General features: G+C 42.6%; 1 protein-coding gene across 3 annotated transcripts; it reads right to left on the bottom strand.

The window, feature by feature from the left end:
- Window positions 1-33: 33 nt before the first annotated feature.
- On the bottom strand, window positions 34-27,237 carry LOC6547033. 3 transcript variants are annotated; one of them, XM_026980289.1, is made up of 10 exons: window positions 26,509-27,237; window positions 16,670-16,814; window positions 11,305-11,462; window positions 5,223-5,295; window positions 4,674-4,841; window positions 4,381-4,579; window positions 3,961-4,268; window positions 3,101-3,185; window positions 851-2,876; window positions 34-368 (listed from the first exon to the last, which is right to left on the bottom strand). In XM_026980289.1, the coding sequence occupies exons 2-9, from the start codon at window positions 16,784-16,786 to the stop codon at window positions 895-897; spliced, it is 3,090 nt and encodes a 1,029-aa protein (XP_026836090.1). In that variant the 5' UTR covers window positions 16,787-16,814; window positions 26,509-27,237; the 3' UTR covers window positions 34-368; window positions 851-894. The 3 variants fall into 3 exon arrangements, with proteins under 3 accessions (XP_026836090.1, XP_001976010.1, XP_015011586.1); XM_001975974.3 differs by having other exon boundaries at window positions 2,544-2,876; window positions 26,509-27,223; XM_015156100.2 differs by having other exon boundaries at window positions 332-368; window positions 879-2,876.
- Between the last annotated feature and the right edge of the window lie 626 nt (window positions 27,238-27,863).

Raw genomic sequence — 27,863 nt, 5'->3', positions numbered from 1 at the left:
ATATTACAATGGTTTGCCATTGCTCGTTTTTTTTTGTTGTTGCTGCTTATGCCTAGCCTAATATTATTTTACCATAATATTTTGCTAAATTAATATAATGTAAATAATATTTCAAGCTTTGTGCAGCCGGTTGACTTAAATTAGCTCTGCACGAAAGGCGTTTCCTCACGCCGGGATGTGCAAGTGGTGTGTTTTGTGCCCTGGCCGCTCAAAATCCGGCTAAAATCCCGCCCAGGAGTGGTGCGGTGTGAGCTACGCTCAGTCCCATTCCCCGATGAACATGCGTGGCGTGGGCACGTAGCCGCGCGTTGGCAGCGGTAAATGGCGTCCGTAGATGTGATTGTAGGGTGATTCAACAAGCTCCGAATCTACAAGAAGCACAGAAATCGGTGGTTACATAACGGGTGCGGGTACAATTGTCGGGATAATGAATGCCATATGTGTGCTGGAGTGGGTGGATTCTATTGGTAGACCTAGCAGGAGGGACAGTAATCCCGTGAAGGTCCAATACGATTTACATTATATTCTTTTTATAAATTCATTTGTAAATATTATTTTCCTTCACAGATTACACACCCCTCCGCAGGCTTTGGACTACCCTCAAAATCAGTAACCCACTCCCACTTGGTGTATGTACAATTGCGTTTCGTGACTGTCCAGGCTAGAGGAGTCCAAGGTGCTGTGTTAGTAAAAGTATCGTACAGTTTAGTGGTTCTGTTCACCGGGCAAGGAGGTAACCAAGATGCGTTTTTGGGTATAGTATATATGTATGTACAGCCACCCATCATCCGATCCAAAAGGGTAAGGCAACAAAAAACAATAACTAATATCGATGTCTGGGCCATATAACCTCGTTTCGATTTAGAGCAACCCCATACAAATTCACGTGTCCGTTTAGTAGTCGAGTATTTGGATTTTCTTCAGGCTGAGGCTGCGCGGCTTGCGGGGCTTTAGGTAGCCATAAATGGACTCCATGTCGCTGATGTCAAGGCGGCTGGCACTGCGTCCGGTTCTGGTGGCCGTCGGAGGCGGAGCCGAAGGTGCCTTACTGGCCGCAGTTGCATTGTTTGCGGCTGGGCTGGTGGCCACTGCTGGGGACATTGTTGGGCCACCGCCTCCTCTGGCCTTTCCCCCAGCAACTCCTGTTGCGCCTGCTCCCGCTCCCGCTCCCACTCCCGCATCCGCTCCGCCGCCTCCAAATGTTGCTGCAATGTTGGCTGATGCTGCTGTCGCTTTCGCTGCTGCTGCTGCTGTTGTTGCTGCTGCTGCATTTGCGGCTGCTGCTGCTGCTACTGCTATACTTTTGTTTTTACTATTGAAATAATTTTTGCTTTTCAACATGTCCTCATTGTCTTGCTTGGCGTTCGTTAGCTGTCTTTTGTGCTGGTTGTTGCTGCTGTTGTTGCCGTTGCCATTGCTGTTGCTGTTGCCATTGGTGGCATTGTCATATCTTTGTCTTTTGTCAGCGTTTTGACCCTGCTCCTGTCGCTTGCCGCCCCGCCAACTGGGCGCTGGCAGCTGGGGCTGCTTGTGGCACTGGCCCCTTTTTGGTCCTGCCGCACTGCGTCCCCTGTCCGTGTAGTCGATGGTGCCGCGCACGCGATCATAGATGTTGGTCGCCGATGGCGCCTTCACCGTAATGCGCTTCCTGCCGCCGTACATGTACAGTGAGCCCTCCTCGTTGGGCTGCTCGAAGAAGCTCTCGGTGGACTGCGACTTGGTGCGCAGCACTGTTGGCGCCTGCAGCTGGCGGAGATGGGAGCGATCCATGTACATGTCAACGGTTTCGGTGCCCTTGCGGCGTGGTATGTTCTCGGTCAAGCCCAGGTCATCGTCCAGGTCGAATGCCATGTCGAAGTCGTCGTAGTCGTAGCAGTCGTCGTAGCGTTCGTTTGTTGGTTCCGTAGGTTCCAGCTCCAGCACCGAGACATCGCTCTCGCTGCACCACTTAACCACTGCCGGCCGGACCTCCTGTTCCACCAGGCTTCCACTTAGCCGCTGGTGGCGCCTCAACTGCTGCTGACTCAGGCTCCTTTGCGGACGTGGCGGTGGAACTGCACCACAGAGAGGAGCCAGCGCATAGCAGCTCACGCAGTTGCAGGCGGAGCTCTCATCCGGCGCGGAGCGACGGGTGGAGTGGCGCCTTGTAACCCGGCGAGCCACAGAGTCCTCCAAATTGTCGTAGTACGGTTGCTGCTGCGTCTGGTGCGGCACTTGTTGCTGCGGTGCAGAGTGTTGCTGCTGCAAGTGGGCGTGCCTCGCGCAGCGGACGTGGGCATGCCGGTGGAGTCTGTGGTGCGGATGTGCGTGCGGATTCGAGTGCGGATGCAGATGCGGATGTGGCTGGTGGCTACGTGCTTGGTTAGCTGTGCTTTGTGTCTTGGTGGTTGCTGTTGCAGTGGTTGCAGTTAGGTCCGTTGGCAGTGACTGTGGTTGCTGTTGATGTTGCAGTTGCAATTGCAGTTGCTGATGCATTTGCATCTGCAGTGCGTGCGATTTGTGTGATTGGTGGGCGGTGTTGGGTCCACCCTGTTTATAAATACCTATGCCGCTCTCATAGCTGCGAGTCTGCCAAATCTGGTGGTGGTGCTGCTGCTGCTGCTCCCGCTGGTGACCCGCATGGTGGTGCTGTGCCGCATGCGCGGCCGCCGCCGCGGCCATCAGTTGCTGCTGCTGCTGGATGTGGTGCGGATGCATGCCACCCAGGTGGTTGTGTATCATCGACGTTTTCTTCTGGCTGAGCGTGCTGATGCCGCCGTTCCCGATGTTGTTCCCATTGCCATCCCGCTGATCCTTGGCCACCTGGGCGGGAATCGGCTTGCCGGACTTCACAAAGTTCGGAACTCGGGCCCGCAGGCCGCAGTAGTAGGGATCATCTGCAGACGAAAAGTTTGGTTAATAGACCAGTACTGAAAGTAATATTCTGTTGTTGAGGCCAAATTGCATATAAGTTTTGTTAACTGAGATGGGAAACCATCATAAAGATTCCTCTCCACATTTACCATATGTTGTCACATAAATTCAGAACTTAGTATTTAGGCCAAAGAGATTTCCCCGAGACCCTTGTGTCTATTCAGCGCTTTTGGGATGTCGATCTTACCATATTTCTTGTTATCTTTGCCCTTGTCCGATTTACCACGAGACAGTTTGATACGCGTTTCCAAGTCGATGTCATCGTAGTCCGGCTGAAAGAAAGAAAGAAATTAGAAGGAAAGTGACCAGGTGATGGGATCTCCGATCATAATTTTCCACTCGCAGTTGCGCAAGGTGTGCCCACCAGTTTGGCATAACGGACCCCCAGTGCTCCACTCCAAGAGGCACTGAATCGGTCGTTGGGCCCAATTGGCAATCGGGCTGCAAAGCAATCCGGCGGCATTCCGCGCATATTAATTACACGCGATTCGTTTGCAGTTATTTGCGGCCAGTCGCTGCTGAAATTCGAATATTATTGAGTGCAATGCAATGCCAATTGCTCAGTGAGGCCCAACGGCGAAATCATCGCCAGCCATGGAGCTGTGGAGCCATGGAGCCATGGAGCCATGGAGCTATGAAGCCACAGATTTCCATGAGGGAGACCCATTTTCCATTTTGCAAGTGGCCGCATTGCGCATATGACCAAGCATGGGCACTCGAACTAACTAGCCAACTGCCTCCACCACGGAGCCCCCAAAAGTAACTCAACCCAGCGACTCGACAGGTTGCCACACACACTTCTTCTACTGCGCCGGCGTGGCTTTTAATACTCGTGTTTTGGCGCTTCCAAATTTGTTCCGACACTTTGCCAGCAAATGAACTGCACTTGGGCAATCTCCCACACCTCGGTTGCTTCTAAGTATGCCATAAAATGTATATATTACGTGCTCAGCGATCACACCAACGTGCGAGTATAGGTTCATTTTGCATTGAGAATCGTTTTCATTAAGGGAGTTTCTTTTATACGAGCTGAGATTATGTTCTTACCTTTGGAATCAGATCGTGCGAGTAGATATTATCCCTGGGCGGCAGTTTTGGAGGCTTCTCGCTGCGCTTGTGGGCCAGTTGTTGCGTCTGAAGCAGCAGCTGCTCCCGCGTGGCGGCCACGTGTCCTCCTCCGTTGCCATTGAGGTGCTTGCCCAGCTGTTGCTGTGGATGCAGTTGCGCCTGGTGGCCACTGCCGAAACCGGAGCTGCCGGAGCTTCCTCCACTTCCGTTGCCCGCAACGCTGTAGGGATCCTCGTCGGGAATCGGAATGCGCGGGCGGTTCTTGATGTCCACAATGGGACGTTGTACTGCACAGGAAGAGAGGGATATCATTATATATTACGCTTAAAAATATACGTGTAGAAGGCACAAAAAGGTGAGTTTGCAAATCTGCACTTGATATGGCTGCGATGAACCCACCTGGCGGCAGCTTGCTCTTCAGCATATCCATGGCCACCACATTGACGATGAGCACCCAGATGGGGCACTCCAAGACGTCGTTCTCCGACTTAACAAACGCAACCGAGGAGAGGCACTGCGTCTCCAAACGGCGGCGATCCGGATAGGCACGTCGCAGTTCGCGATTCACATTCGACTGGAACTTCTTCATGTCGAAGAGCTGGGGAGAACAATGCAACGCTCATTAGCATTTGGAATAGATGTGAGTTCGGATTCGGATCGTGATAAATGGCAACCACGTAGGTCCCACTCACCTTGACTATTTTTTCGGATTCGAGCGCCTGATTGGGCAGCTTTAAGATCTCGGCACCGATGGAGGTCTCCTCGTTGGGACTGCTGGCGGTACTCTTTACGTAGACATTGCTCTTGGCGTACCGCCGGATGAGGATGTTCCCAGCGTCATCCATTTTGATTTTTACGCCCTACAAACAGGTAAGATCATGAATTTGATGTGGTAATTAAAATGGTTAGTTTTAAAGCGATGACTCCAGGCTCTTAAGGTAAAATCAGGAAAATTAACAAATCTTACTTTTATACATAAAAGTCTTATTGTATCGAACCCAATAAAAAACATATATCTTAGGCATTCAAAATGTCTTTTTAAAGTAATGTCTGGATGCTTGGGGTTTCTATAACCGTATGGAAATGTAATTTATTTTTCGCATTAGATACAAGCTTTAATTATTCCGTAATCTTCACGCCATCTCACCGCTAATGGAGATTTCTCGTCGATTTATTGGGGTTTATTGTCCAAGCTAATTAAACATTTGTCGCCTCGGCTGTGCCATAAATTGGAAACTTACCTGTCCGATGACGCGCTTCATCTCGTCGGTCTTCTGATCCCTCATCGGATTGTCGAAGCCGCACAGTCCAATTCTGCAAAAAAAAGGAAAATCAATGTAGACAATGTTGTGTAATCATAAAAAAGCCGTAATGAGCGTTTATTAATTGCAAATCAATCAGCTGCCGCATTTAAAATCGATAAGCCAGCATGCCCAAAAATGTTGCCAAAATGATTTGCCACTTGGCGCCGTTCACTTTCTGGAATCGAATCGAGGTTGCTGCCTCGAGTGACTCACTACATACTAGGTTACTTGATTTCTTGGTTTCTTGGCCCGTGTGCCTGTGCCGCATTTTGTTACACTAAACGTTTGACAAAACATTTACCATGGGTCTGGCTTTTTCAGTTTTGGGCCACGGATTTTGCGTTTTTGCTTGCCGTCTAGGCCCAAGAGAACTGTTCAATCGACTGGCTCAAATGCAGACTGACAGTGATTTATGCCACATGCGGCAGAGTGCGGCAGCTGCAGCCCAAAATTTATTAAATAAACATGTCATATTTCGGCGCCAAGGCCTTAATTTTTATCCTAATTGTCTAAGTCTAAAAGCTGAGTCATTAACAGGCGGAATTTAGCGAGTTTATTTTGGACGGAACTGTTCATTATTTGCAGAAAGATACATAAAGATAATATAGGCCTCTTTTCTATAATATTTATTAACGTTAAGCTAATGCTTTATTTAAATTTTAAAATATCTTAGCTCTGGGGCATGAATAAAATCGGAAAGGTAAATTTTTGCTAAATAGATGAGATATAGATCAGAGATATTACATTGTTTACTTAAGCACAACTTAATAAATTCCTTGAAATCGCAGTTGAAAAGTGAATGGTGATTAGGATTATACCATGTAATTGTATTTTCCAAAATAGGGTTTCTTTTTAAAGCTTATAATAAATCTGGCTCTCCATAGTTGGGCCCAGACAATCCAGCTAAGCTGCAGCTCAGTCTTGACTTAATGATGAATGTTCGTTTTTTAAAGTTTCGATGATTTTTTTTTTTTTGTTTTTCCTTCGGCGCTAAGGTCGCCGAAAATGTCGGCAGAAATGCTAACAAGAAGCGGCAAGAGGAAGCCGCAGAGCCCAGACAATGAAGCCAGGCTAATTGTAATTGTCGTTTGCATAAAAGGCCACGGCAAGGGGCTGAATTTGAGGCTTCATCTGAAGATGAAGCTGAATCTGAATCTGAAGATGATGCTACTGCTGGGCTGCTGCAGTGGATGTGGTGGTAATGGTGGTAGTAGTAGCACTGCTCCTGCTGCCGGAGATTCTTCACCTGACGCCGCTGTGTCACTATTATGCTTTATGTTAATTTGGATAATGAAGCGCTGCCAGCGCAGCAAAGCGCAACAGCAGCAGCAGCAGCCAGAACAAGAACAACAGCGGCAACCAGCAACATCAGCTGGTAGCAACACCAACTTGCAACTACGAACCACAATCGCCGTTAGCATCGCTTTGGCATTTGGCCATGTGCTTCAGTTCTGCGCGTAACGTCTGCCGCCCGGAGCTGATTTATTGGCTAAACGCTTGTAAAAACCGTTGAAATGTGTGTCAAAGTTTTCCATGAAATGAAATCGACATGGACGGGCTGTGCCGTATGCCCAATGTGATGTGTGCCCCCCAAGGTTGAACGCCAGCTGCCGAAAGCGGATTTGCAGTTCTTTGTTCGGTAAATGCTTCGTTAAATTCGAGCCATCAAAAGCGAAATGTTATTAAGTCTGAAAGGCAGCAGCTGAGAACAGAAGGGTGTAAGAAGTACAGGTTGACTTCGCTAAACGTATACTAAAGCTTTTTCAAAATAAATTGAAAAACCTTCTCAAAGAGTTGAGCATTTAGCAAATATTTGTAGGGATGACTGATATTATAAAGCTTTATTTGGTACATTTGCAATAAAGGCTGCATTGCAAAATATATACCCTGTATATTATGCATTAATATGAGATTATTATTAGGTTTTTTAAGACCTTCTGTAGAGTTCTATCGGGTCAGTCTATTAAGCTAGACTCAAGAACCAGCAGCCCAACCCACTGACAGCTAAATATAATGTATAGAGCATGTCTTGGAGACATTCACTTCGATGTGGCCGGGGCATTATCGCACTTATGTATGATAGCCACATAGTGAGTAGGTATATTGGTTGCAAGGTCGTCTGGTCTCAGGACTGGACCTGACTTGACACGCCTAAATGAGCTGCAAATACGAAAGGCCCAGCTGAAAGCGAGAGTCGATCCATCGACCGGACCAACTCGCTCCGCAAAACTGCAAAACTGGAAACCACTGCGATTTTCGAGTTCAAGTTAAACGTGTGCACTGGGTCAGGCTGCACTTGCGAGGACGAACCAGCTATGTGGCTTCTTCGAGGAAGCCACCGCCGGCGAACGGACAACCCGACAACCAGACCATCACCATCACCGCCATCGGTGCAACCGTAAAAAGTTGCAGTTAACGGCAACTGGTTTCGAACGGTGGTTGGGAGCAGCTTTTGACCTGCGGCTAGTGGGCAAAAACAATGTTCAACCGGTTCAGTTAAAAATACCATAGCAAAGACAACGATTTACAATAGCTACATACATACATAAATATTTTATAGGCGTCCATGTATTCGGCTTATGTGCTTTAGTAAAAGTCGCCAAACGAAAGACTTAGGAAACGAACCCTGATCTGATCGGCGAACTAGTTTGGCTTGATTCGGCTTTAATTAGATTATGGCTAATTATAGGCAACATTTGTGCGGCCAGAGCATTTCCCGCTCCAGTTTTGGGGTCACACCTTAAATTGCTGGGCCGAAGGCCGTCGCCACCATTGTTCTTGCCCTGACAAATGTGGCACGTGTGCTGCAGCGGCAGCAACAATGACAGAGTTGCTTTTGCAACTACTGCGGTTACTCAGCAATAGCAGCAGCCCCCTTGAAGGAAAACATAAAACTGAATAAAAACAGGCTGAAAATGTCTTTTGTCTGTCTGCCAACTCTCGCAAATCTCAACCTTGGCGCGCCCCTTGCCTTAGTTTTTTCCGCACGAAACATGCTAAAAAAAGTGTATACCGTGTATACCCATATTGTGTGTTGCAATCGGAGCACAGCTTGATATTATAATTTGATTTCCATTTCATTTGTTCCCAACCACATGCAAATTCGATTGGCAACGCCCACGCAGCGGAATATTTCGCAAACTGTCATAAACAGCAAAATGTGTATTGGCGCCGATTCAATTGAGTTCGGAGCCGCAGTTTGGATAATGTAATTGCCTGACCACAATAAGTGCCTAGGGATTGGCCATTAATTAAACGCGCTTGTTGAAACCCAATGTGTCTCGCAGATCATTGATCGCAGCTGCTGAGGCGTGCGTGTGGTCCTCGTTTTGAGTGTTGCGCCCACACCACCAACTTGCAACTAGCAACACCAAGCAGCCACTGGCCACTAGTCAGTCTAATTAATTAATTTACATGCAGCAGCTGGCAGTTGACTCCACAAATGGAAATTTGTCTATGCATGCAACACACAAAAATGGGAATTAGCACACTCATCTAAGCCGATGGTTAAATGCCCTGACTGGCAAAAAATGGAAATCTAAACGAGGAACATATATTTTTCTGGTCCTGCTGTTAGCTTGAAAGTACAAAATGTAAATGTAAACCTGTAAGCGGCTCATAATTGGAATTAATCCAATTTAATGACATGTTTGAGAGACTAATAACGGCACGAAACATCCATAACATCTACATTTTGTTTTAATGCAATTGGAAGGCAATGCACTCATATGAAGTCCAGCCACAATAAATTAATCTGAATAGCACAACTTAAATGAAAAGTGCAGGGGTTACATACAATTAATAGTTATTGCTTTAGCCACACATACTTTATACTGTATACTTTATGCACATAAAACCTATCATAGTTGAGATCGTGGCCATAGCTCCATATATTTGCATACCGTCCAGATTTCCAATGAAAAGCGTTGCGTGTGAAATGGCATTCAGTATGCACGTATGCGCCGAAGTCTCTCGCCTTTTCACATTCAAATGCAATTCGGTTAGCCCGAAAGATAGCAGCGGCTAACAAGCGCTGACAGCGGCTAATTAAACAAACAAGCTGCTGGCCCTAGACGGCGATAAAAATACGAAAAGTACGAAAAAAAAGCAGACAAAAATCAGGCAGCTAGAGACAAAGAGACAATGGCAGTGACAAGTACAAGGGTCTTTGGACCACACTCAGACTCATAAACATGGGCCAACATGGCCATAAATTATCTTTCCTGTGGTGTGCATGTTTGAAGTCGGCGGCAATTGGCAATTGAATAACTTGACACTCTCGGCATGCAAAGTTTGTTTTGCAGTTTTTCCGATATGCCGCCGTTCCGATGCTGTGTATTTAACCCCCAGTTGACATAAACAAGTAGTCGAATAGTCGAAAAAAGGCATTCCGTGTTGAGGATCGGGGGAAAATTGCAGTGAAAGACTTGCCATGACAAGAGCAATTTGCATGGCCAATCTGTGATGACCTCGTCACGAATGAAAACGAATTGAATGAATGACTTTCGTTATTATTTTCAATTTCATTTGTTTTCCACTCGATCTTCATTGTCTTCGGCCCGCTGGCAATTTATTTGTACTTGTATTTTCGCCGTTGACATTTGGCTGGCAGCAACTTTATTTGTGGCCATTTACAAAGGAAGCCGCCGCTGCCGCCGCCGCCGCCGCCGCCGCCACACGATCTCCTCCTGCACTTGATGCCCTTTTTTGGCCAACTCTTTTCAATATTTGAACTGAATTATCGCCACATCCATGCCCATGTACTTAGCCTAATGCATTATGCATAGATCCATTGAATTGAAATTTTTATGTATGCTAGGTTTGAAAACTTCTTGACATTTCGACTGAAGCAAATTGCCACAGCAATTGAGCGTAAAGCACTTGGCATTTGCCAATTTCTGGCACGCAACAGTAATATTTTTAAGACGAAATATGTTAATTAGGGCCTTTGCTGCAATTGCAGCCACCCAAAAATACCAAATATCAAGAACCACTTGGAAGACCCAAAAAAATAAAAACAAAAAAATAATAGAAATAAGAGAAGGCGAATTCTTGGCTTAAATTGCTTTGGCAAAACGGAAATCGCTCATTTCATAGAAATAAGCGCAATTATTAAAGCATTTTCACTCGCTTTTCGGTTCTTTTTTTCAGCCCGAAGCTTTTCACATGCTACAAATTGTTTCCACTAAGGTCACCGTTTTGCAATGCCCCTGCCCGAAGGTTCTCCTCCACTTACATCTTCTGCGTAGTGAAGTTCATCGGGGGAATTAAATTTTAATGGCATGCCCATCAATTTGATGGGCGTTTCATTCAATGCCCCTTTGAGAGCACATCAGCGGGCATTTATTAGTACAGCAAAAAGCCAGCAAGATGGCCAGCTGAAGGTTACAGCCATTCGCATCGAAGTTGGCGATACACTTGTCATGGGAATTACTGAAATTTCAATTACAAGCACGTTTTGGGTGAATTCTAGGGATGGATATCTTCAAGAAGAATCTGCTAGGCTCTTAACTCAACAGCACATTAATGAGTTTTTATTGTGAACTTTATAACAATAAATCAATTATATAAGTATCAATTCTATGAATCTACCACAACTCAATTGAAATTATGAACTTTTTAAAAAAAGAATACATTTAGAAATATTCTAAACGCTGAGATCACTGTCTGTAGCCAAATGTTCATCAAAGTGAAGCTACCCCTTCGCGGAATCAATTTGCAAGAGAGAAAGACGACGAAGAGCAGCTCCTGCTGCTTATTTTCTTTGCCAGTGGGTCAAGGGCATATGATTTTGCTAGTGCTCAGGCCCCAACTGGCATTAATATTCATGTTTGTCTCATTTTGTTTTGTTTTAGCAAAGTTCAAAGGCATTGTTTGCCCATGTTTAATGTGTTTTACTGGGCATTTTGCCTCGTTCCCTCTGTTTGCTCACTCGCCTTCACTTTGCAATGACCAATAATTACGGCTGGTCAAGGGATGGGGAACTGCGGAGTGGTGGACTAGGCCAACTGCTACTCACCGCATGCCGTCGAAGCCATCGTCGGATCCATTAATGGTCAGCACTGGAGCGCGTGCGTACGCCTTGGCCACGCGACGATTCCGCTCGAAGACGATCACTTTGGCCCAGATCTCGTCGTCGATTTGGGTCCACTTGTCCAGTACTTCCTGAATGTGCTCCTGTAAGGCAATCCAGAAAGGAGTGTGTTTAGGCATGATTGATGTCACTCAATACAAATAGAATTGTTCAACTTCATAAAGAAACATGTAATCAAGGATTGTTTTGAATAGGTATCTAATTAAATATCACTAAGAACTGTAAATGCAATTTGCTATATAATTTATTATATATGGAGTTTGTATATTTTAAATCCAAATTTCTAAAAATTTGTATTGCAATGTTTTTATAACTAAAGCAAATAAATGCAAATACTATGAAAGTTCCCAAATACTAAATACTTTTTAATAGCAGCCAATTATTGGGAGCCAGTGCTTTTAATTGAAGTAATAGAAACTCTGAACGTATCATTTCAGTTGGCTAACTAATTTAACGATCCTTTCAAAATCCATTACAAAGCCAGCACAAAACAAAGGCGAATTTTGAAAAATCAATCGATTTGATCCTAAAAGATTCGAAACTTGTTTTCGGGGAATCTGAAAAACAGTGACTGCAGCTAATGCTAGCAATTTTCACTTTCCATCGTGTTTGAGTGTTTGTGCCAAAGTGAACGGCCTTGTTGGGCGCTTGCGTTTTAAGTTTTTTTTCATTCACTCACTTTACTTTTACTTATTTGTGTTGCCTTTTTGCTGCCTGGCTGCCATTACAAGCGTCAGTCTGTGTTTGCGTTTGTGTTGTTTTGCAGTTTGTTAAATAAAAGTTAAAATCAAATCGGAGCAAATGCTGACACGAACACAGCCAGACGAGAAAAGAGGGGGTTTCCACGGGGTTTTGAGGGGTTTTCAGGGGGTTTTAAGGGGCTTTTCGGCTCGATTCGCGTTGCAGTGAGACATTTTAAATTATAGACAACAATATCGTTGCTGTCGGTGGTGGTGCCTTTGGTTTTGCTGCTGCTGCTGCTGCTGCTGCAGCCCGAGCATTTGTGTTGCTCTGCTTGAAGTCTTTTTTATATCCAACAATATACTTATATGCATGGATATTTGAAGTGCTGCAAGGCTTTTGATTGCAGCTTTGTCTGCGAGGCCTGCACTGCTCTGCTCTCGTCTTGCGTCATGCCCAAGTGCACTCTGGAAATATTTTACATTTCTGCCTTATATAAACAGGCTTGCACATAAAGTGGACTAGTATACAACATACTCCACTTTGTATCTGGATTCCAGGGCAATTAATCTATTCCTCGTGAGCAGGTGATTGTAAAGTAGATCAGCGCACTACGCATACACATCGAGTTAGAACTGCACTTATTAGTATTCATAAATGAACAACTAAATCCCACGTAAACTTTAAAATGGCGTTTTAAAATGGTAATAATGCTATAATAGTGTTTATTTGGTTGTTCTACGCCTTTGAACCGCAATACGAGCATAGAAACTTCAGATGTCTTAGTTTTTCATGGTTTCCATTTATGACCCCCACCCATTTTATTTTCATATGCATGCAGCAACAATAAAAAAGCCAAAAACTCAACAGCTGGTATGTTTTCCCTCCGTACCTGGCTTACTCAATTAACCCGAACAAAGAACGTCATAAACAAAGCCATTAGCCCAGTAACCAACATACCCACAATTTGAGCCACTTTTTTGGGTTATAATAAAAGTGAAATATGAAAAATATGAACAACAAAATTTGTGGGCAACCAGCAAACATCAAATGTTGGCTCGTCTGGCTTTTGGCCACAATTCTACAGACGGCCAGGCGGACGGACGAGCATTTTGGCCAAAACTCGTCTAGGCAAGCTCACTCAGCTCATTCAGCGGGCACACACATTAAAAATGCAAATAAATCATGTAGTGAAACTTGTTAACCTTTTCAGATGCTTTGCGTTTGCGCACTCGTCGGACTCGAAATCGAGAGTCTGGGAGTTGGAAGCACTTTTGATTTCATTCCGTTGGATTCTTTGGGCAGATTCACTTCAGGTTTCCAACGGCCGCGGCAGAAGAATCTTGTAGGCTCGAGTTGCTCGAGTGTCGACGAAACTGGTTACAACCTGTAGTTGTTTCTCATATTTCTAGGCCGTGCAGAGAGACGACCTCAAAATGCCGAAGTTCAGCGAGTGGTGGTTTTGGGCTTCTTGACTGACTTTTAATTAGCCTCAAGTCCCAGGTTGCAGCGTGCAACAGAAGCTGCCACAGCAGAAGTGCCACACCACAGCGCGTGTTCTCCCTGGCGTATACGTAATCTGATTTGTGCATGTGGAATTAGTTCGAACGGGTTTCGAAACGAGTTTCGATTAGCATAGGAACAGCATTAAATCAGAAACATGAGATATACGAATTTCGGGTGACGTCAGGCGACAAACCACATTTTTGTGGGCGCAATTAAAGTCTATTATTCTGTTGCAAGATCCGTAATGGAGCCCCAATGGATTAAGTCTGCCTTGCAACACGTGCACGGTGCACGGTGCACCACCGAAGATGAGACGTCGGAGAATCTCCGGCGCTGGCTGCACTTTTTCGTGTAAAATGTTGTTGAACTTTTGCAGTCACGACTTCCAGAGGAAACTGAGCAACAGATGCTCCCAACGCTCAGAGTTGACATTTAATAAAATGATTTTTATTTAGGATCCGGCGGCGGCGGCGGCGGCATCGGCAAAACTCTTTGTGTCTGCCAGGTCAATAGATGCAATCACCGCAAATTATTACGGTCTTGATAAATTCATCTTGTGACAGGTTGCGAACAAAGTTCATTGATATGTTCATTTTCAATTTGTTCCGCTAATGCCAAGTGGGCTCAACTGGCAAATGTATTTTGCAGATACATAATCTATGCAAATTTTGGGCTGGCATATGATAATAATGGGCCAGAGCAGCTCTTTCGCCATGAGGTAAATCAATCAAGCAACGAGCAGGAAGTTCAATTGATCCTGCGACGTTGATGAAGTGGCAGCCACAAAAGTTTCCATTGAATTTGTCGTATAATTTTTGGGCTTAAAAGCCAGCCCACACGATGTGTGTGTTGTGTCTGTTGTCTCGTTTTAGTGGTTTTTCCTGCTTATTTCGCTTATTTTGCGCCAACGCCAAATCCTGTTGCTCGGGCCAGGCCAAAAGCGAGACCGAAACCAGGTGAACGGGTGCCAAAACAGCCGTCGCCAGACAACAAATCCCGAGGAAAAGGAAAACAAAGAAAAATGCTTACAGAAAAAAAGAAAAAAACCAAAACAGCCTGCGCATGGAAGTGGAAAAAGCGAAAACTCTGCAGGCCAGCGAGAAAAACTTTCATTTTCACGAAAAACGACTGCGAAAAGTCTATGTTGTTGATGGCTATGTGTTTGGTTTCGTTTTCGTACGCTAGAATTCTAGTTAAATGCATGCAAGTTCGTTGCCTAAGTCTTTTGTTTGCAAGTCAATTTCTGTCGCTCCGTTCCCAGATAATAAATTTGTAAACAATATTGAAAATAGCACAGCGGCAGCCAGAGCAACCGAAATTGCTCAATAAGCGCCCCGAGGAGCCAGCAGTCAGACACAAGTCGAATCAAAGGGCTAACAACTAACAACCCTCAACAACAAAAGGAAAACTCAGATTCAGACATCATTTGCGACCGTTTCCACCATGGGAAATACAGTTTCTGTTTTTGTCGACGCCTTTGTGTGGGACCAGACTAAACGGAATTATATAGATGCCACGCTCACGCTAATTGCAACATAACCATAGACGGAAAAAGACAAATACGGCCAAACTTAAATCCAGAAACTGCTGCACGCTTTTCACTTTGGGCGAGGCCTTTGCCTCCCCGTAATTCCGCTGAATCGCTGCTGGAAACGAAATTTATGCAAATCGTCATTAGAAATAAAGCATCGATTTAATGGCAAGCTTTTTGATGGTTTTTCTCTGGGTGTTGCTGCTAACCCAGTTATGTGTGTGGGCAGCACCGCCTGTCTAGGGTGAACCGAAAAAGTCAATAGAGGTACGCTACTTTCTGCATAAGGCCAAGAAAATATACCCTTACGAGTCACTACTGAAAATATCACTCACTATATTAATCTTAAAATATAAAAAAAAAAAGCAGCTACATTCCAACATAAATGGCATATATTATAAAGTAGCTAAAGTAACCAAAAACCAATAAAAGTTATTTACTATATTTATATAAAAGTTAGTTATTATATTTTCTAAACTCTTCATACTGCTGAAAGCAAGAAATATATTTAATTGATTTAGTAGTATTACTTGTATTTAAACAAGCCTTCATTTGATTTGTGGCAGACATTTTATCGAGAAGGTTACCCATTTGGATTACTTCTTTTACTGCTCATGGCTTAAAAAACAATTACCTAACCGTACCCAAGATTCCAACTCGCTCGAAAGAGTTCAAAGGTTACACTAAAACCTCAGTTTATGGAGCTTAAACGCAGCTGACTTGCATTATATACGATCGCACAGCCATAAAAAGACCCACACACCCAAGGCTCATGCTATCGGGCCCACTAACACTCCTTGATAAAAGCCAAAAGGGTTGGCTGTTAGTTACCATTAGCAGCTTCGTCAATGGGATTCCCACACATAAACAACCAGCTTATACACACACGCTGCAAAGAGAAACGGACCCAAAAAATAACATAGCGTAATCGAAGATGGGCGAATGAATACCGATCGCTGAGCTCGTGCTGGGCTTGTCCAAATATTAGGGTTACCTATGGCGTTTTTATAGCCGTAGTGCTGCTGCCACTTGGCAGCCGTTGGCCATTTGCCTTACGCTTTTGGCCAGACTCAGCTGACTTACTGCCTTGGAGGCCCGTAGGCAAATTAAAAATGCACAACGCAATGCGATGGCCTAACGGTAATTAATGCAATTGGTCAATACAACAAACAACAAACACCAGAAACCCTAGCCAAAAACAATGAAATAAAACGGAAAATACACAAAAAAAAAAAAAAAAACACAAAAACCAAAGCTTCGGCGTTAGTGCGTCTCATGGTGACCCCAATGCGGTGGACTCGACTCCGCGTTTAGCGCACGTGTTGAGAATGAGCGACAGGAAAATAGCCACAAATCATAGAAGCCGCCTGTCCAAGCCAAGCGGAAGTCGCTCCACGACTGGCCAGGGCCAGTACTCAGTTCTCAGTTCTTACGGATAAGCTAAGATTTTTCATCGCATTTTTTGCGGTGTCGCGGAAATCTTTATACGGTAATTTGCCAAGTTAAGTTAAGTACGTTAAATAGGACTAAGAATCCCAACTAAAGCCATAATTTGCGGTAAAAGCAACTCACCTTGTATAGTTTATCCTTCTGGAACCAGATATCCTCCTCCTCCTCCTGTTGGGCGAACGTCTGGTCGAGATTAAGATCGTCGCGGGAACGTGATAGAATTTTTCGACGCGACACCATTTTGTGCGATTTTTGGGGTCTCTGTCCTCTGCAATGAGTGAGATGAAGTCGTAAAGGGTTGTGTGAATATCGGAGTTGTAAACCAAATACATAATATGGGCGGTGGGATCTGAAGGAAGGCCGCCGCATAACGGTAACCAAGAACAGCAAACACATCAAATTTCCTCATTTTACGCTGACAGGCCCCGCAAAAAATCCAAAAAGAAGCCCCAACAAAAATGTAGAATTTGACTCTCTTCGAGCCGCTGAGCAAACAGAATTTTGGCATCCCTCTGGTGGAGTTCAACGCACCTGGAACTGGGATATACTTATTGTTTATGACCCAAACTCCCTTTTTACAAGTCATCCCGCATGCAGAGAGGCCACAGCCAAAAGAAATACTCCATATACAAATGCAATTTGCCTTCCTGTCCGCCGTTTCTAAGTGATAAACTTAATGTTCCCTTTGAGTCCAGGAATTTATGTGTAAAACATGCAATTTTTATTGAAATGCCTTGTTATGACGATCATGTTGTGCGAGCTACGCATAGCAGATTCGGAATTGAGATCCCAACTGCGATTCCGTTTGTGAATCAGACAGTGCGGGTGAGATACCATCCGAGGCACGTTGACAACAGCACAATAAAAGTAAATAAAGAAGAAATCACCTGTGAGCTAAAGTGGCAAATAACTACTTGATGGTAAAATGCGTTATACCCTTTCCAAAGTGCTTTGTACTCTAATTAACGACATGAAAACAACACTTAAATGAAATGCATATATCATCTTTTTCATAGAGACAAACCAAAATTGTAGGGGATATACCAAAATTACCTTAAGGATATTTTCTATTATTAAATCAAATTTAATTGAATTCCTTATTTAATACCCATTATGTTGGGTATATAAACGAATTAAGCGCCTATATATGTTAGAGAGGTCCAAATCAAAACATATGGCACTGCGAATGATAAGTGTGGACAACGAAATGTATTTGATCTTCTATTTGACCATCAGCTGTTAGAGTATTTCGATTGAAGTCTTTTGTTTTTTCACGGCTGAGTCTGTCAAGTTGATGAAAAACGTTGATTGCATAATAAACATCTATGGGGGCTTGGGAGTTTGGGGCTTCGGGACTTCGGGGTTTCGAAGCGTATAGCGGCAAGAAAGTGCCGTCCCTTTCTTTGCCATACTACCCATCTCTATCGCACATGCAAATGTGCGAGGTTCGCTAACCTGTTGTCATATATATATTTAGCTGTCTTTGTTATTAGTGTCTATAATTGTGATGTGTGTGCTGTTTTTGTTGGCTTTCTTTTTGCAGAAACGGTGCGATTGAGTGATCGACGATACGACAGTTCGGATGCTGCAAGGGCTGGCCATAAATATTCATCGCCTTTTGCGCAATACCCACTGTGCCGACAATATTGTCAACGATCGACGCCATTTTTTCGCCAGCTTTTAGCTATAGATCGCAATCGCATAACAAATGTTGCCGCTGTTGCAGCCCGATTTATGCAACAAAAGCCGTTAAATTGTACAAGTCTCTCGGTGGTGTCTCCGTGCCATTTGTTGCCGCTTTATTGAGCTGCATTTTCCTTTGTGCACACACATGCATTGTTGTTTATGGCCAACAAAGGGCCACTGTCTGCGACACAAAAACGAGCCCAGAAATCAGAAATCATGTAGCCGTACTGTGGCTATATAGAACATATGTACCATCGAGTGGCAAACAAAAAGTTCCTCAGGCTGGGCACGTTCTAAAAAACAGACGTGTTCTAGTTTGACTCTCGTCTTCGGTAATTACGTGAATTGCATTCTGAGTGTCATTTATGGGCGCGGAGATTTACTGGATGATCCTCACGGATATGCCTGTCTACTTTTAGGTTTAAAAACTACGAATTGAACAAGAAAGCCGAGGACGAGCGAAAAATATATAGGGTAGAGGCACAACAACAAAAGATATCAAAATATATTAAAATAAAATGAGGCCTTAAGATGCAACATGCTATATATTAAGAATGGAACATGCACATGAATATAAATTATAAGGCAAGTGTTTTAAACTATATATTTTATTTGGCGGAAATGGGGAAAGTCCCATTATATATAATAAAAAATATTATTTGTCAATTGTATATTCAAAGCTTTTAATTAATTAATTTTTAATAATATCCCATTACACGAAAACGCTTTTATCCAATTACGCGTCGAAAAAACGGCAAAAAGCACCTCGAATTTCTCCGCATTCTTTATGGGGCACGTCAAATTAAAACACTTAAACGGCATCTGCCTGTGTTCTCGGAACAATTCTGGCCAAATAACGCAGACATATCAAGAAAGTTTCTTTTTCTTTATGCGATATGACGGACAATTAACGGCCCACAGGCTGCAGCTGGCGGAGTGGAGTCGAGTGGATCCGAGTGGTGGCCAAGTGGTGCTCGAGTATCCTGCACCATCACAGCCTCCAGTCCAGCGGATGGCCTGTTTTCCTTACTGGACTTTTGTAAACAGAACAACTGTGGATGCCACTTGAGGCCATAAAATAAAGTCATCAGTGCCTTGGATTTTTCTTTGATATTTTGCAGCTTTATTTTTCATCTGACTTCATCGTAGCTGTGTGCGTGTTGACTTTGCTGATTTGGCTGCATGAAAATTTCCTTGGTCTTTTACAGTTACGAATCTTAAAGCTCAGGAATTGGGAAAATGTGTGCGTCCATTTGGCTGGCAACTTTTCAGCCATCAGCATTCACTTTTCGCTCGAAAATAATAAATTTTTCCCTCGCACACGCAAAAATGTGCAGCAACTTTCACAAAAAAAACCAAGGTTAAAAAAAGCAATTTGAAATCATTTAAATAATGCCAATTGACAATTACTTCTTAATTCGATGCAATCCGCCGTATCATCATCCAAGTTCCAGCAACAATCGAACTCTGATTAAAGTTTCAAATTCGTTGAACTTTCACAATTGTCCAACGAAATGATATTAAATTATAAGCAGGCATTTTCCGCACTTTTCCGATGATGGGTTCAATAACTCTGGCCGGCGAATCGAAATGGAAAGAAAAATATACAATAACTTTGGCGCAAATATTGATTTGGGAAAATCTCTTGAAAATTTCAACTGGGCTTGTTTACCCACTCAAAGGTTTATTCATTTTGCGGCTGTCATTTCTTGGCTCTATTTGTATTTTCGATTCCCACAGCAAAGGTGGCTTCTTTTTTTAAGCTTTTTAACAGCTGACATTGAGGGTGCCCACACTTTATTATTCTAAAAAGATGACGCCATTTGCTTCAGGTCGTTGTTTCTCATAGATGTAGGATACATATGGCATCTTATGTAGGTTTGAAAGAGGTGTATCACTAATTGATAAGAGAATACGTACAAAATAACAATCAAAATTTATGATTCATAGAAATGATCTATAGAATAATATATTTACTTAAAGCTCATATGAAATTTAGTTCAATATTATAATAATAAAATAATATTCTATGTGAGATTTTCTATGCATTCCATGCATCAACGACGAAGTGAATTTTCGAGCTCAATGATTGACAGGCGGAAAACTCGTTTTTTCCTCGACTTTCTACAGAACTTTCCTCGGACCGAAACAATGAATAATTTAATGGTTACATTCACTGCATATTCAACTACCAGACGATCGCGCACTTTATGAATGAAAGTCAACGTCATGAATTATTGTAGTTTTACGGGTGGAAAGGGGACGAGACACGACTCTAGGCAATCAATAAAGAATTTTGATGATGACAATCGCTGGCTGACAACACAAGTTGCATATTAATTGAATCGGTGAATGTAAATGATTCTAATGCAATTGCACCTGGGATGCATACGGCTGGAGTGGGGGTCTCACTGTGCCTAGTCAAGAGGTCGTTAGCAGTTGTGCTTCACTGTAAACGAGACGTCGGCGGTGTGCAAATAGCTGGCAGTTCATTTACCCCTCGAGATGATTGCATTGTTCGAGTGCGTCACGAGATGGCAAAGATTAGACGTGCCTATTTGGCTGAAAACCAGCTTCCAGCTATCATTTTTGCACATTCATTTACCAAACTCTGCTGGCCAGCTAAATGTTAAGGTCACATAAGTTGGCTGTTGTTACTCTGGTTCCCGCGCATTTGGCTAGAAAGTATTTTTGGCACCCCTAATGGTTTCATTAGGTAACCAGAAACCACATGAAAGTTCCATGGGACCTAATGAAGCGTCGAAAAATGGGATGTCGGCGGAACATTCGATACTTTCGCGGCCGCGAAGAAGATACGCTGGATATGCAGGAATGCTGGGGAGCCACATGATTGATTGGCCGAAGCTTCAGAATAGAGCCCATAACGAAATTGCTTTCACAGGGGTCAAGCGAAATGTTTTCGAAACAAAAACACAAAATAGGCAGGGGAACAAGATACATGTGGCCATTGATTTGTGGCCAAATTAAATTAAGCAGTCATTGACTTGTGGAAATGAGAGAGAAAAGAAAAGAAAGAGCCGGCCATTTGATAGTGTTTTCGCTGAAATAATGGGCGTGCTGAGAAGATCTCATCATAGCCTGGTAATCCGTTTAATTCCATATGAGAAATGTCCGCAGGTCGATAGACATATTATCGATTTGTTGGAACGTTCAGCTTTATGGCTAACACTTAATATTTTACGACGCTCTAATTGAAAGGTGTGAAGACTGAGGTAGTACGCGAAAACATATTTCGACTCGAGCATGTTGCTAGATTAGTTTCATGTGTTTATTTTTGTTTTGAAGGCTTTAACTCAATTGAAATATTTTACATATACTCTTTTTTATAAACTGTTTTCCTACCATTTTACAGCTTGAGATAACACGTAACTTCCTTTCATTTTGAAGAGGAAAGAGTTCCTGTGACTTTCCCTTCGCCACCCACCAAAACCCTTAACCCTTCCAATTAAATAATGAAATTAGTGTGGGCGAGTGGATCATATTTTCCTAACACTTGTCTGCGGTCGGCATTGTCTGCAAATGCTTCAATTTGCATAGCGTGAAAGTGGCGTGCAGTGGGGGTCCAAATGCGAACCCGAACCCAAATCCGAATCCGAATCCGAAACCCATTCGCAGTAGCAATAGCCATGGTTCAGTTCCTCGTTTGGGGTTAAGGTTTTCATTATGCGCGGCAGTGCGCAGTGCAAATTATGCAAAATTGCTCACATCGGGAAGCTAATAATGCGAAATCCGAAGCATTTAACAGCGAATCGTATTGCGGAACTGGCTGCCAGGTATTTAACACCTGAGCGCATCAGCGGCGCATCATGGCCCCATCGGCGAACGGTAACAGTAACAGTAAGATTGGATCCAAGAGTAGCAACAGGTAAAAATAAAAGTAAACATATACAAAAGCCAACCGATACGGACAGGTTGTGCATTTCGATTTCGCAAAATAAAAAAACATTCGGATTTCCCATCACGCACATCTGGCGCTCGGCTCACCAATTCCAGCAATTATTAAGCCCCAAAATATGTTAAATCATATCTGTATAAATGAATATCTGTGTGAGCATCACCCATAAGATACTTTTCAAAGTCATGTAACTGTCAGCGCTTTGCGCAATCCGCATCCCAAAAGACAAACGAACAAACTAGAGGACGGATGTGTAGATAGGTGGATGCATAGTCGAATGAATGGAGACAAAAAGCACAAGAAATTAACATTTCAATTTTTGAAGATCTTCGAATGTCTCGGCTGGTTTTTGATTGATTTTCGTGGCTAATGCAGCGAATGCTGCTGCAGCACTTTCAAAATGTAAATTTATAAATTGCCCGACACCTTTTCAAAACGTCTACGGGCATTAAATCAAATGATTCGAGATAAAACAAATAATCAACACAGAAAATTAACAGACACAATAAAAAATAGCATATCTAAACCTTTAAAACCTTATATATTTATAAGGATGCACCAGAAACTTAAAAAATCTCAAAAAAATATAACTAAAATCCGTTTTACTGAAATTATTATTTTTTGCTATACGATTTTATGGAAAATATTTTCATAAAACAAGGAAAACTAGTTTTTATGATGCATTTCATCATTAAACATTTGTTTGGTTTCGAATGTTTACAACTCCATAAATAATTTGAAACATTGCCGCAATTAAAACAGTTACTAAAATGGAAAACACTCACTATTTACCGAGTAAAAAGTAGTTTTTTCGCTGTTTTTGCAACAAACTCATTTCCAATACCACAAATTTGTTTTGCCTTTGACTAACGAAAAGCCCCATGAAAAACGAGTTGACACTTTCATTAAATTGAAGTGAATTTTTTCCGCATTTCTGCGTTACGTTCCAAGTTGCCCTGACCAAAAGCGAGGTCCGTGCAACAATTTGCTGGCCAAAAAGAGCAAAAACAAAAAAACAGGCTACAACTTCAACTAGAGTGAAAAGCAGAAACACAAAATAAAAACACGAATTTCAGCAAATGAAAAGCAGCACGGCGAAAAAAGCTGCAACTGGCGGCTGCTTCTGCTTTCGTTTTCGCCTGCACGCTTCAACTGCTCCAAAACGCTCCCAGGAAGGGCGAAAGAGACGGACAGAGTCCAGCCGAAAGAGACGGATAGAGTCTGAGAAGCCGGGTAAACGAAGCAATTTGAAGCGAGGCTATGACAGCGCCGTTGCACTAAATTTTCCACAACCGACTGAGTTTGAAACCGAAACCAAAACTGTAAACGAAACTGAAACTGATTTCTTTTAGCAGAAAGAAAGAAAGATACATATGTATATACTTAGAGAAGTTTACACCAAGAAAAAGTGCATAAAAACTAAAATTTAAACCGGAAATCCGTCAAGGAGACACATAAAATTTAAAGAACAACATTGCTATAAGACACTTGCATCGTTCGAACTTTGAATTATTGTAGGTATTTCCATAAGTTTGTTTTGTCTATTTTAGGAGTATATCTAAACATAAATTTTTTATTGCCAAAATAATGTATACAATTTAGGAAATAAATCTTGCTTCCCCCCACAATAATCACTTTAATTATTGTGAATATAAAATATATATTGTTCTGTTTGACATGAAGTATTTATTACATTATTTTTCTCCGTGCACTTCGGTTACGTTGGCCATCATTAGTTGGCTCAATAGATGACAAAATTTCTCTCACTCTTTCCTGCGTTTACTGCTTATCAAATGCTTGCAATCAAAAAATCGTCCAAGTTTTCACTTTCTCAGTTCGCATAGCAGCGGCCCATGATGATAATGATGATGATCGTGATGCCGGGAGCGGAAGTTTACGTGTAACAATCAGAAAGATCATAATATTTGTGTTGAAGCTCTTTGTTCGGCTGATTGAGTCAGCTATTGGTAGCTCTGCCCACAGTAACAGTAACAGAAAAATTGTATTTAAAATGCAATTTATACCCCGAGCCCACAATGCCGGGCCAAATAATGTTTTAATAAAGATGCCTTTGTCTGGCGGCGAGGCGTTAAAGGCCATCATCCCAGCATCTATGTATCTATCCGCTTGTATCTCAATAGCTGGCTAATCGCCGACAACCAACAACACGTGCCTCCCTATCAGACTTAATGTCTCTTTCACACTTGGAAGGCGCCACCACATCGGCGGATTAATTAGCTTCTGAATCACAGACTGCACGCACTTGAAAAGCTCATTTTTATAGGATTTTTGAGGGTGTGGAAACTCTAGCACATACAAGTACAACTGAGATCTTGATATTTTGGTCACCATCACCATCTATACATAACAGTCCTATATTGTATGGAACTGCTTTAACAACTGAGACAGATAAATTACTCAAGTAAATTACAGCCAATAAAATAAAAAATATATCAGTGCCACTATTTTGACCGCAGCTGTGTGGCAGACCGCTGAATGAGATTAACCCATTTTCCCGCTAATGAACGGTGCCCATTTGGCGGGGGAATGGCTTTCAATAAACCCAAATAGAACCAAACTCATCGACAGCTCATGAAATATGCGCACAGCGTGAAAAGAAATGGCCAGAAGCACAAAGAGAGTGAAAGAACGGTAAGGCGGTCGAATGCAAATTCTCCTGGAATTTGGCCAAGTAGAAAATGGGTTTAGTTTTCGGCTAAAAAGGTAGAGTTACAAAACAAATTTATTGCTCGACCTTTTTTCGGGGCTTAGTGCAGGCTCATTCGCTGTTTTGCCAAAATGCAAATGAAGTCAACGTTGTCGGCCGACTGACTGACATTTCCCATTAGCTGATTTGGCCACGTTATATTGTCTGCAGATTCTGGCCATGGTGAACTTTTGCCCAGACGGATTTCAGCACGTACTTCTTCTTCTTTGGCTGAAGAACCGCACTTTACAGGGTCTTTTCGACGATTGTTTACATTTATGGATGCATAATTGGGTGCCATGTCAGCCACCCCCTCACTTCTTACCCTCTTTCTAAATGTATTTAAATTTTGCCTACTAATTGACTCCCACAAGCCCACAAACTGCAGAGATGATGGGCTGAGAAGTTGGATTCAAGTCTGTAACCGAAGCCCAATGAAACTGCGAACTCATGCCGACAGCAACTTCCTTCCTTTGCCTCTCAAGCTCTTCATCACTCACTCCTCGCTCGGATATATTCACTATACTATACGATACATATATATATGTATATATATATGCAAGTGTCGGGGCAATTGTCGCAATCGCAATCGCAGTCGGAATCGGAATGGCAACACCTACTGCACATTTTAATTTAGCTTTTTGGGCCGCCCCGTTTCATTATTAAATGCATTTGTTTTCGAAGGCGTGTTGGCTGTCTGAAACTCATCCATCTGTTTTATTCAAGGCTATATGTGAACTGAAAAAAATCGTTCTCAAGCCAAAATAAATCATGGAACATGAAACTAGACTTTTTCAAGATTTAAAATGCATTGCCATTTGAGGTCTTATTAATTCCTTACTTATTGCCAAAAATTTGTGAGCGCTGAAACAATTATTGACAATTCTTATTTATTGGTTTAAGACGGCAATATACTTGTTATAAAAGACGAAAATATAAGGAATATTTTAAAGGTCACATTTAAATGTTTTGCATTTTGTTAATCTCAGGCCATAAATTTTAATAAAGTTGTCAAAAGGATAAATATTTTTACAAAGAAATCCAAGCTTGAATATATTGTGTATTAATATAGATTCAAATTGGGCTGACGTTACTAATTTACATGCATTGTATGCCTAAATATTTAATGAAAATATACTGCTTTTCTTTCAGTGCACATGTATCAGAAATAAGAGTTTAAGAGATGAAGACCGAGAGCCAGAAAAAGTTGCTGAACCCAAATTAACTTGACATTGTGCTGCTAATTCAGCACTAATCGTTTGAATTGATGGCAAAAAAGGAACTATTTACGAAACTGAAACGGCCCAAATTGTATAATATTCAAATGTGAATACGCAATCCGAGGAGGAAGCCGAAAAGATGTTGTCAACCTTGAGAGCCAAAGCTGTGTTTTCAGTTCGCATTTAAATGAAAATGAAACTGAAGTGTAGCAAACAGCAAACACCAAACAGTCGCACCAAAAAAGCGCGTAAGCAGGAAATCCAGCGATACAGTTGGAGAAAAAGGGGCAATTATGAATAAAAGATGCTGGGACCTGCGTTTTCTCCCAGGAAGGCAACAGGTGCAAGGGTTAGGGTTTCTCTTGCTCTTCCATGCTTTTTCCGTGCTTTTTTCCTGCTTTGCATGCGTGTCTCTTGGTCTCTACGAACTCACCTTTCTGCTCAATTACTTTTGTTTTTTTTCTGCAGTTGCTGGTGTTGCTGCTGCTGTTGTTGTTGTTGTTGTTGTGTCGAAACTGTTGCAAAATTGCTGATATTTTCCCAATGATTACGTATTCGCAGAGCGACGACGAGGAAAAGTGCCTAACTGTTGTTATTTTTTTACGTATACGTATTTTTCTTCAATGCTGCAACAATGATTTTCTATTATTATTTATATTGATTTTGTAATTGCCATTTGCTACAATTGCCGCTTGCTTTTCACTTTATTAATTTCACTTTTTCGTGCTGCTGCTGGGCTGTGTGTAAACGAGTTTGCCATAAATTTTAATATTTAATTTGGGCACGAGTATTTATGCGTCTTTTAAACTCGCGCGACATAAATTTCTAAATTCCCCAGCAAATTAATGAATTCCAAATTGTTGCTATCTCGGCATTTTATGAACGCACTTCAATTGCATAACGGCGAAGACTGCGCGCACAAAAATTCGTGATGATGACGGCCTTTTTCTTCAGCAGCTTCTTTCTCTTTCTCAGTTTGTTTTCTTTTTTGATAATATTTTGTAGTGGCTGGGATTGCTTTTCTTTTTTAGCTGCACTGCCGACGAGCCAGCGAACCAAACGCACTCGACGACTTTCGCGACTCGACTGAAGAATCGAAGGCAAAAAGCAGAGCCGGGCTTTCGTGGCGGCAGAGCCGAGCTTACCTGGCGGCCTTACCTGCCTTTTCTTACCGTAAGTTCGGTTACGTTGCTTCGGTATTTCTTGTACCTGTTTTTTTCTTACCTTGTCGCTTCATGGCTAAGTTGGCTTAATAGCATTTGGCGTGTCCAAAGCTGGGCGAAGCTCTTACGAAAAGAGTTTCTTCAAGAGCGTAGCTCTAGCTCTTTTAAGAGGGATTCTCTTAGGCAGCTCTTTTAAGCTGCATTTTTGTTAAATTCGCAGCAAGATCAAGATGTGGTGGTCATCAGTCTCATCTCCCTGCTTTCTACGCCTTAATTACATCATCACCATATGTTTCTTGTCGATTTTTTGCGTTATCCAAAAGTATTTATTTTTATTAATCTTCTCGTTAAAAGCTTTCACCCGACATTTTTGGCAGGCCTAACGGTTCTGAATTTTATATTTGCTTTTTATGGCCGATGCGCTGCTTATTCTAATGGCTTTCTGAAGGTCAATCGAAATGTCAAACTACCTGCGGTTCTAAAACGCCCGCAGATCTCTGGAATTTATGTGACAGGCAATTAAAAATCTTTATTATACAAATAGCCCCGCTGCAACAAGTGCATGAGCCAAGAACTTGTCCGAGTTTTCCGAGTCTTTTTCGCAACCCGTTTTGCGGGCAGAAAT

The sequence above is a fragment of the Drosophila erecta genome, unplaced genomic scaffold (genome assembly GCF_003286155.1).
Source record: "Drosophila erecta strain 14021-0224.00,06,07 unplaced genomic scaffold, DereRS2 tig00000092-arrow-pilon, whole genome shotgun sequence".
NCBI classification, from domain to species: Eukaryota; Metazoa; Arthropoda; class Insecta; order Diptera; family Drosophilidae; genus Drosophila; species Drosophila erecta.
The sequence above is the reverse complement of the archived record's forward strand: the minus strand, read 5'-3'. Positions and strand labels throughout refer to the sequence as shown.